Source organism: Leptodactylus fuscus, chromosome 6, assembly GCF_031893055.1.
Source record: "Leptodactylus fuscus isolate aLepFus1 chromosome 6, aLepFus1.hap2, whole genome shotgun sequence".
NCBI classification, from domain to species: Eukaryota; Metazoa; Chordata; class Amphibia; order Anura; family Leptodactylidae; genus Leptodactylus; species Leptodactylus fuscus.
Genome location: NC_134270.1, coordinates 117658294 through 117669509, shown reverse-complemented (window position 1 = coordinate 117669509; position 11216 = coordinate 117658294). Strand labels below are relative to the sequence as shown.

General features: G+C 37.4%; 1 protein-coding gene across 1 annotated transcript in view; it reads right to left on the bottom strand.

The window, feature by feature from the left end:
• Positions 1-355: 355 nt before the first annotated feature.
• ACE (angiotensin I converting enzyme) overlaps positions 356-11216 on the bottom strand; it is a 41953-nt gene continuing 31092 nt past the window's right edge. Inside the window, exons 14-25 of the mRNA XM_075277134.1 lie at positions 10954-11112; positions 8972-9059; positions 7403-7546; positions 6550-6741; positions 5966-6063; positions 5446-5615; positions 3142-3365; positions 2466-2610; positions 2277-2375; positions 1542-1664; positions 1249-1430; positions 356-876 (exon numbers count right to left, since the gene is read on the bottom strand). Of these exons, the coding sequence (XP_075133235.1) occupies positions 674-876; positions 1249-1430; positions 1542-1664; positions 2277-2375; positions 2466-2610; positions 3142-3365; positions 5446-5615; positions 5966-6063; positions 6550-6741; positions 7403-7546; positions 8972-9059; positions 10954-11112 (1827 nt within the window). The 3' untranslated portion in view covers positions 356-673. The remainder of the gene's footprint in view (positions 877-1248; positions 1431-1541; positions 1665-2276; positions 2376-2465; positions 2611-3141; positions 3366-5445; positions 5616-5965; positions 6064-6549; positions 6742-7402; positions 7547-8971; positions 9060-10953; positions 11113-11216) is intronic.

The window sequence follows — 11216 nt, the reverse complement described above, 5'->3', positions numbered from 1 at the left end:
TGCCAGAAAACAAGTATCAATTATGAAAAAAAAAAGCCTGGGGGATTGCCCACCCACAATATGCCCTCACCACAACTTCATATATTGAAGAGTGGCAAGAGCAGCATAAAAGCTATGACGTGACACTTCTGTCTAAATACACCCCATTTCTAGCATGTCATACAGGTGAAAAACAAAAAAGTGTAGCGTGAAAATGTAAACGGAATAAAATTAATCAGACAGTACTGATCTGAGCTACAGGACCTAACACAGAAAAGTTCCAGGCTAAATCAGTAGATAACACGTCAAATACTGATTTTAGCCATACAAGATGGCAACTAATATATGTTGTAAATAATTCAAACTGGCAAAAGTGTTAAGTTTTCACTTACAATATTTATTGCTCCCATTCATAGAGAAGAGATCCAACATCATCATGGCCCCAATAATAGACTTCAAATTTTGCCCAGTTTCCCTAAACCTCCCTTCCCATCAGCACATGTGTAAAAGTTCATCCTCTAAGTTTTGGTTTTGAAGGCGCTAGTGGATTGATCTTTCAAGGATGAAGTTCTTTGCATAGTCAACAAGATTTCCCCTGATGGAATTCACACACTGAGTGTCCCCACGTTTCAGAATGCTGGTAGTGGCCCTTTTTATCAAAGAGGGCATTCTGCTTAGTTGTAGGCGCTCCAAGTTATTTTAGCTCCAGTTCAGAAGATGATTTCTTTGCCCTACGTCTGATTTTTGAGAACTTAACACCCAACACAATGGTGGTGAGAACCAGGACTATACCAAGTGCCAAGAGGACCCAGGCCCCTGCTGATGCTTGCCCTTTGCTCAACGACATTCCCAAGAAGTCGACGCTGGTGGACGGAGTCACAGTCTCAGTTTTCAAAGCTGGAATGAGGAAATCATAATGGTTCATTTATAATATGTGAACCATAGCATAGGAGTATGGTTCCAAGTGGGAATATGCTCTTCACTATCAAAATGAAAACACACTTGCTGCAAAAGTAGGTGGGTGGCTTTATTAAGTGGGTTGGATGGAGGGGGGGGGGGAGATAATAAAATTGTAGAGTAGTGCTGCTGCTTTTGCAACTTGGATAGGTATTTTTTCATTACATTATTTTCACAATAGTCAAATGACAAATTGCATCTCAACTGGTGCTTAGAATATGCCCAGATTATGGGGTTTGCGATTTTTGACTTCGTTAATAGCCCATAATTTCCCTTAGATATCAACCTTGTATTGGTACACAGTACACCCACCTGGAGTCCAGTTGTACTCTGGCCAACCAAGAGTTTCTCCATTCTTTGCATTTTCTGCAGCCAACCAGTCGGACAGTGGTTTAAAGTATTCAAGGAGGGGCTCAGCAGACATGCTCTCATTTCCAGTTATGGCCTTCATGACCTCAGGCCAAGCTTTGCTATTTCCCAACTTCATGGCATCTCTGCAAAGAGAAGGAAGTGCAAGTCAAGTATGACCAAGAGGTTACTAGTAAACCCTACTCAATGTATAATTAGACACAAAGTATATGAAGTAAAAAGTTACTATTTCTTACCCAAGTAACTTGCCAGCTTCCTGTGATCTATAGATATCACATGTATGAAGTGGTCCAGTATGACCTGCAGCTGCACATAAAGCCTTGTGGAACTGGAACTGAATCACAAAACTGACGAAGTACCTTAAAACCATAAAAGTCACAATAGGTATTAAGTTACATAAAATATTTAAATGGATTAAAATGAATAGTCCTTTACACAATGATCTCAATTGAAAGGTATAAGAGTATGTGCATGTGGTGGTTTCATTGTACTTTTTCCACAATTTGCAGCAATTACTCAAAACCATGGCAAAAAAATGCCACTTCAAACCCCTGCATTCTTGTGCCAAAATTAGTTGCCTAAATTTTTACATGTCAATACACCCTAAAATTTGATTTCATCCAGGTTTCTGTTAATGTCCATTCACATGGAGGAAAATGGTGAGGAATTTGGTGTGGAATTTTCCACGCTGAAAAAAAAAAAAAAAAAAAAAAAAAAAAAAAAAAGCCTCCCATTGAAATAAATGGGTTCTGCTAGTTTTTTTTAGCTAGTGGAAAAAAACTAGCAGAACCCATTGAAGTCAATGGGAGGCTTTTTTTTTTTCAGCGTGGAAAATTCCACACCAAATTACTCACCATTTTCCTCTTTGTGAATGGACTCTTAGGTTGAAGCATTGGACATGGAACAATTGCATAGTGGAGATTTTAATAGACTTGAGCATCACATTATACATAACCCATGTTTCCAGTTACCTGATATATGGCACACTGGCTGGGATATGGAACTTTGCTCCAGCATCGAAGTCTTCCTCAGATCTGGGTACTGGAGGACATACACCCTGATATTTCAGCCTAGAGAGGGAGAATTACAACAGTTAGCCATTTACAGTGTTATACAGTTCAACAGTCTTTGTATACTAAAGCCATAGTAAAAGAATGGACCTGAGATTCCACCACTGTTGGTTATATTCAGTTTCTGGGATTCTTCCATCAAACACCTTCCAACGCCACTGGTCCATCAGGTAGCCAAAGGGCAAGAATGCTATTTTATCTAAGGCAATGCTCATAAGGTAGTTAATGTCACTTTCTAAGAAAAAAAAAAGAAAAAACCTTCAGTTAGAAACAATGCCAATCCCACTAAAATCAGGGGAAAAAATAAAAAAATATGTCAATGCCAGGGCATACAAATCCTGGAAGTTTGCCAGCTCTTAAATGAGTTTTCTGGGCTCATCAATGGATGACCTATCATTAGGATAGGTAAATCAATTGTAGAGTAGCGGGGGCTCAACATTCGACTGTTTGAAGACACCACCACATTCTGGTTAGCACTGCAGCCTCTTCATACAAAGCCAAGTACAGTACCGTACATTGTACTGTGGCTGTGCTGGGTGTCAGAGCTCAGCCCCATTCACTTGAATGGCTCTGAGCTCCAAACAGACCAATGTAATTGATAAACTCAGTGTCACATGGTCTCACTACCACTTTCAAAAGCATATCTATGGGGATGATCTCTGATCTTTAATTCATGACCTATCTTAAGGATAGGACATTGATAAAGCCTGAAACAAAAAAAACAAAAAAAAAAAGTTTTTAGTAGCAAGTCGCATGTCTTTCATACCTGCATTCTCCTCAAGTTTGTCTAAAAGGCCGATATCGAAGAGATGTTTTGGTGTGGAAACAGACAGGGCCAACACATCTCCAATAGCCTCATGGAAGCCAGGATTAGCTCCTTCTCTGAATGTAACTGGTTGATCTTTATACTGTAGGAAGTACTGGACATGTCCCATCTCATGGTGGACGGTGATCAGGTCATCCATGTTGACTACTGTGCACTGCTTAATTCTAAAAGAAAGACAAAGTTACACTTAGGTTCCTGACCTGTGTACAGTGCTCAACTACATTTCACTTTACTAAAAATTCTCTATAATGAAAAGGTTTGTTCTCGTACCGTGTTAGCCAGTGGGTAGGAAATATAAAAAAAAAAAAAAAAAAAAAAAAGAAAAACTTGATAGTCTTCAGTAGTTGATACCTTTTTAATGGCTAACTAATAATGATGACAGATTACAGCGTTTCGGAACTCTAGGCTCCTTTCTCAAGTACATTTAAAAACCATTTCTGAAGGATAGATAAACTGAAGAACTGATAAGAACCTGGAATTGTTTACATTGTACTTACATTGTTTCTACCAATTACGAATAACCCTCTCCCCCCCCCCCTTCCTCCTAGAATTCTATCCCAATGTGCCCTTTTGTACATAAATATGCATCCTTCAGAAATGGTTTTTAAATTTACTTGAGAAAGGAGCCGAGAGTTCTGAAACGTAATCTGTCATCATTATTAGTTAGCCATTAAAAAGGTATCAACTACTGAAGACTATCAAGTTTTTTTTTTTTGTTTTTTTTTTAATTCTCTGTACATGTGCCTTGGATATCTATGGCTAGGTTGTGGCAGCAGAGTTGAAGGTTGCCAGTAGTATTTGCTGGCATCAATGGAAGAAGGGATGACCAAGCTTCAGGTTATATTCAGTTATAAGGTCCCCAAAAGTCTCCTGTTAGTAAAATAGATGGCAGTGTGCTACAACCAGAATAAATCCTTTTTCTGCCATAAGCCACCATCACACAAATTTGCATCACATTTATTTTCTCCCAGAAGGAGCAAGCACTTTTCCAGCAATTATAAATATAGACTATGAAAAGCACTTTGGCGGTTTTTCCCGCAGCCCGCTACGTGGGGTCTTAGCCCAAAGCTAGTTTTATATAAAGGATTTAAAAAAAAAAAAATGACAATTTTGCATCAGTGTTGAATACGTTTTCTTTCAAAGTGCGTTCTATTTGTTAGTTTTAGCATGTCTAAATGATCTGTTTTGACCCTTTTCTCACTTCTATGCAAAAAAAATAAAAAAATGTCAGCCCGTCTAAGCAACCATTAGCGATAAATGGACTGCACCTAGTTTTTAGTGACTGGCCCATTGACTTTATCGTGTCAGTTAACAGACAGCATGCAAAATGAATACTGACTGCACAGGAACCCCTGCCTCGTGTCCTTATGCCTACTAAACCATTTGTATAGCATTGTAGAAAGAAGTCAATAGAATATTAGAAACTACTAAATACTTTTGGAATCATGAAATAAAACATTGCTGTAGAGAAAATTAAAACTGAATTCATCCAATTAATTTGATTTTTAGTGCACCCAGGAATGGCTTCCTATGTTAGAAAACCAGTTAGAGTTGCGATTGTAGACCTGACTTGACCTGATAGAACCTTCCTGCAACACTGCAAGTGCGGAAGACTTAATTCTTCCAGTTTATGCATGAGACTTGCTTCAGGGAGCCATGAGGAAAACTATGGTGGGATATGTCAAAACAGTGAGGAAGCAGGATTGCATAATCTTGGGTAATCTCCACTGAAAAGTAGTGAAGCCAAGCCCAGGAATATGGATATTCTACAGCAATATTTGACTTACAGACACCAACAAGAAGTTTAATATTCAATTGACAACCCCTACAACACATTGCAAGTGGTTACAGATTATTATAGGGTTTAATACCAAGAGTGAAAACAGGATATCATGATTATTAAATATAGAAACATGGAAGACTAGAGATCACCACCAATTGTTCTTTAACACATTCCCTTTGAGGAATTCTAATTTTCCTTAAAGGGTATAGGCCACCTGTTCTTCTAGTGCATATTACTAACCTATACACTTAATGTAACCATGAAGATGACAGATGTAAAACAGTAATGACAGCCGCCTAACACTGCATAGGGTTTCTTCATAGTCTAACTAGTGAAACACATTGGTTTGCATAGAGGCGGTATATACAAAATGGTAGGTAAACTTCTTTGCATTTGTTGTTTTAACAGATTAATTGGTTCAATAAAAGTGTCCACTAGTTTATGTAATGGCAGGCCTGTACCTAAAGTCCTTCCGGTTATAGAAATCCCAGGCAGATGCATGACAAACCACCTCTCTGTTAGAAGGCTTCTCAATCATTGATCTTTCCCAGAATTCAGGAGGCATGGGGATAAGACCTAGTGACTGGAAGAAATGGTCTGATTCTTCAAACATCCTCTTAGGGGTCCACTTCTATAGAATTTAAAAAAAACACAAAAAAACAAAACATCAGCCCATTCATTTTATACCGTATAACAAGTCAACAGAGCATACTTTGCACATAACATTTCCTAACACTTCAAAATCCCAGTTTGCTTTTATTGTACAGAATTTTTTTTTTTTTTTTTTTTTAGGACAAGATCCTAGTCAAGGCCCAATGTGTGGTCACCAAAACCATGATCAATGTCTCCCGTTTCATTCTAAAATGGTCAAGCCCCCTTCATTTGGTTTCTTTTAAATACTAAGCTCTTGTAAAAACAGTCAAGTTTTTTTTTTGTTTAAATAGTTTTTTTTCCTTACTGAATACCACATTGTCCACTTACCTTAGCGATCATTGCAGGAGTGGCATCAACCTGTGCAGCATTGGGGTATGGGACAAGAAGTTCATATACGTTGGACCAGGACTGTGCCCACATGTTACCTATAATATAAAATGTATGCGTACATTTAGAAATAATGAACATTTCTAGACCCACCCAAGATGTGTGCAGGGATTTGACAAATACCCAGGAGCAGGCAAAGCTTCCAGTTGTACACTAGCAGTAACTTGTTGCAGTGTAAAGTCACATAACATAAGCTAAGTGATTTGTCAGGTTAAAGTCTGCTATATCCCACAGATGAATCCTTTCAACTTTTTAGGTAAAAGCATTTCTAGATTGAAATCATGATTTCAATTTATGATTTTATTTATTTTAATTTTATTTTTTTAAAGCTAAAGCCAGAAGTGGATTCAGCAGGAGAGAACATACATATCAGTCCTTTATATCAGTTTCCATTCCTTTTTAATCCACTCTGTTTTGGCCCAATGAAACTTCACCCAAATCCAGAAGAACTGTATGCCCAATTCCAGAAAATCGTACAATGGATCATCACAAAATAAAAGATGTCAACGTAAGCGTCATCTCACCCAGCAGGTGGGCTGGAATAGGCCCCTTCAGATTAATTTTTTGATCGCCATATTTCTTGAAGAGAGCTCGGCGAACAAAGGCATGGAGGTTAAGGTAGAGTGGCTGTAACTCATTATAAAGCCTTTCAACATCGCTTTCCAAAGTTGGGGTCTCATACCAGGATCTCCAGTATGCACCATTGTCTGCATGACCTAGAAGGGAAGAGGAGCAGACCGTCAACTGGTGGTTAGACATCTTTAGCATAGATTTGGGTCAAGAAAATTTCTATTGGTTTTAAGATGCACATGAAAACAGAATGCGTAAACTTCACGCATGATCCTGAGTGCAGTTCACCTTTAAAGACAGATTTACACAACTCCTATTGTCTTGTAACTACAGCTGTGAAGACAAGCAGGGCTATTTGGAGCTCTGTCAGAAATGGCTACTATAAATATAGGTCAAGAAAATAAATCCACGCAGAACTAACACCTTAGACTGGTTTCACGCAGTCAAGAACAGGAGATGTCTGGGATAAGTTTATGAAAACTGAAAGTACTGTTTTAGATGTCCATAGTAACCAATAACTGTGCAGCTTTCATTTTTCTGCAATATAGTAGAAAATGAAAGCTAAACAGTGATTGGTTGCTATTGGCAATGACTGTTTTTGTTGTAGATAGTTCAATAAATCTGCTTCTTTATCTTTTGGCCGAATTACAAGCCCATAAGCAGCCCAGGATGCCAGTTCTGTTAGTGGAGTTGGGTTTGGGCTGATAAATTGGCAGATACCAGTCTGGTCTGACCTTGGTAGATTGAAAGGCCTTAGAACCAAATTGTGGTTAAAAGATTAACATTACATATAAATCAGTCTAGTACCGTTCAGTGTGGCTGCTTTGTTTCCAAGCTTCACATATTCCTTGTAGTGGTTGCGCATTTTTTTGCCAGAAGCGTCTCTCCAGCCTTTCCAGGCAAACAATAGTTCATCGTAGTCTCTTGATTTGGCCAAGATTTCAGTCAGATCTTAAAACATACAAAAGGATATTATGGAACAATTCTGGATGACTAAATGTTATGCACTGTATATATTACATTATTATGCTTGTTCATATATGGCCCCAGGATTACAATTTCATTTTATACATTACAAAAAGTTATGGCATATCAAATTCTCTTGTATCAAATTCTAGCCATGGCCTATCACCTAAAGAATAACATACACGATAGTTCTATGCAATCTAGTGACCATATATTGAAACAAACATGAATGACCGTCAGGTCTCTGCTTTAAAAGGGAGTTTCATCAATTAGCTAAGTGTCGATAAATAAATAGGGGGCATTGATCAGTATCCCCCACACCAATTTTCTAGAGTGAAAAAAAAGGTACATTTTGATAGTTTTTGGACCAAAACTTGCAACTGTTTAAAAGTTTAAACACATACTTTTATGAAAGGTTGGTGAACACAAGGAGAGGAATATGGCTTCCAACAGCCCAGCAAATCACACTCCAGCACTCGTAAGATCAAGACTGGTGTAGTAAGTGTACCTAGTTTAACATCACAAGGCTAAGGCCCCACATTGCCAATACGCAGCCCTTTTTGTTGCAGCTTTTACTGGGGTTGAGCCAAAGTCAGAAGTGGATTGAGCAGAAGGAAGTATAAGAACTATCTAAAGATTTCCTATTCCTTTTGTAGCCATTCTTGACTTTGGCTCAAAAAAAAAAAAAAAAAAAAAAAAAAAAAAAAACGCAACACAATCACAGGGTTATTGGCTTGTCATGGGATAAGTAACAGGTTATACTATCCTATTCCACAAAACCATATAACAATATGTTCAGCACATTCTCTGACAGCAGTCAGCCTCCAGAATTTGTGTTTAGGTCAGCACTTCAGAAAGTTACCTGGCCCAGGACTCTGCTGTTTTACATAAAAAGCACTTCTGCTTTTCTCTGTTCTCTCTCATGGACCATGGAAATCCAGGAGAAGAAAGCACTACAGGGGAAAGTGTGAGACCCAACACCATAGTGTCCATGCCATGAGCTGACCTTGTTAGAGGATGGCAAACATTTTAGTACACTGAAGAAAATGTAAGAGTATAGTATAATATGGCAGCTGAACATGCTAAAGTGGGTGTTCATTCATTTTAACATGACTAGATAGATATGTATGGAGTTATTGTATGGCACAGAGTACTTTCTCAAAAAAAGCACACCATGCGAGAAGGTTGCCAACACCTACTCTAATATTCTGCCAGCTGGTAGGACTTTATTTTCATGGTAAATACATTTATTCCTATGAATAGAAACTTCACTACCATAAAGCAAAAGTGTGTATAATAGAGTTTGGATCTAAATAATTAAATTTTCTGACAAATCTTAGAAACCCACAACGACAATCCCCAAAGCTTATATACTGAAGAGAAACGTAAACTAAGAACACACAATCTTACCTGGGTCAAGGGGCATGCACTTATCATTGTCCTTGCATACTTTAGCCGTGCTATAGATGGTTTCCATTTCAGAGACTATTTCATTATACTGAAATTACAAAGAAAAAAAAAAATAATAATAATTTAACTACACCAACTAATTAACTACACCAACTAAACTTGGAACAACAACATCTTCATATCCTGCACCATAATAGTATTACGCAGGAGCTATGGATTGCTTTGGTATCCCGCAACTTAATAGCCTGGCTCTTAGGTCTGCAATGTACACAGGTTTTACACCAACAAACAAAATACATAGCAATGGAGAATTACGTGCAGTTTGGTTTAACCCTTTCCAGAGCTTTGTTGTAATAGCACAGCTGTTTAAATATGGCAACCACCATAGTAGCTGAGTTACAGGACCAGGTCTACAAGAATTAGAGTCTGTATAGAACAGTTAAGCCCTGGAGATCTGCCCAAAGCATTTGTTTAAGAATTCTCCCATGCAGTTTCCATGTCCCCTTCCTTAGGGTCCATTCACATGGAGTAAATGTGCGCTCATTTTGGCAAAATACACGTGTAAAAATAAGACTCCCATTGACCTCAATTACATTTTTTACATGTATAAAAAAACACTCCATAAAAGTGACGCGTTTGGCACACTTACATGTGGAAATTTTTTTAAAAAAAAGTGTCAAAAAATGTGTCGACATTTTTTTACATTTAAAAAAAAAAAAAGCCACAAAATGACATTTTTTGACACTTATTTTTTCCCACATGTAAGTGTGCCAAACGCGTCACTTATGGAGTGCTTTTTTTATACATGTAAAAAACTGTAATTGAAGTCAATGGGAGTCTGTATTCTTTACACGTGTATTTTGCCAAAATGAGCGCGCGTTTACTCCATGTGAATGGACCATTACATTTACTGTAACGGCTCCTGCAATCTCAGGATCCATGACAGCCGAGGCCTTGGGATGGCTGCAAGTTAATTTTTTTAAAAAATTCAAAAGCCTAAAAATTCATAATCAACTCACTATCCCTAGATCTCAAACAACAAAACCCAAAATATAAAACAAATTAAGTATCACTGCAATGGAAAGTTCATAAACTGCAAGCATATAGAAGTATTTTTCCCATATGGCAAATGCTGTAGCTGGTGGCAATAAACTGCTATAGTTACATTTGACACCTTCCAAAAAAGTTAAATATAAAGCAATCAAGACATCATACATTCCCCCAAATAATAGATGTATATATGACCCCCTAAAAAAAAAAAAAAAAAAAAAAAAATACAATATATATATATATATATATATATATATATATATATATATATATATATATATATATGTATCCTTATTTTGCCCCGTTTAGAGTAATTAAAATAAATTTACAGGTCATAATTGAGAGAAGAAAAGTTTTTTCCGAAGTATTTATTTATTTATTTTTTTAAGGGGTTAAACCAAAGTATAAATTTAGTATTCACAATCGTAACAACCCGCAGAATATAGGCAACATGTCACTTTAGTCACAGTGAATGTAGCAAATAAGCCCGTAAGTGGCACAAATGCAATTTTTCTCCAATTCCACCCAATTCTGATCATGTGACGCACAGCTCATTATCAGGCAGATGTCTTTTACTGTTCTGTGACTAACGAACCGTGCACCTGTGTCTATCACATGACCATGGGCTGATTTTTAGCCACTGGAAGCAAAGAAGGTCAGTAAGCAGAGATCTAGAAAATGATGAGGAATTGATACAAAAAGTATATTGAAAAATTGTAGAACTTTTCATTATACAATTTGCCTCTTAATATTGGGCTGCAACTGGACAACTCCTTTAAGGATGAGACCAATAACCTTTATTACTGTTAAACAATGCAGCAGGAAAAACTTGTTTTTTTAAAATCCTTTTAAGTTACTGCTGCTCTACCATTTGCCCTTTGACTTTTTCTAGGAAAAACAAATATAGCCATTACATATATATCAGTACTCACCCGTCTCTGTTCCTCCTCTGACAAAGCAGCCTTATCTATATCACTGAGCTTTTTCAATATCCGTTGGATCTCTGGGTTTTGGAAGTCTGTGTAATCAAAGTTCCTCGCCCGCCTTCCATATTGTAGAGTATGGTTAGACATCGCTAGGTTCTTCTCCAGCTGTAGAAGTACAAAACCATTAAATCTTTATTTTTGAAACTCCAAATATCCAAGTTATCCCTTCCATCAAAGACCCAGGCAGGTCACCATCTTCTAATGATACT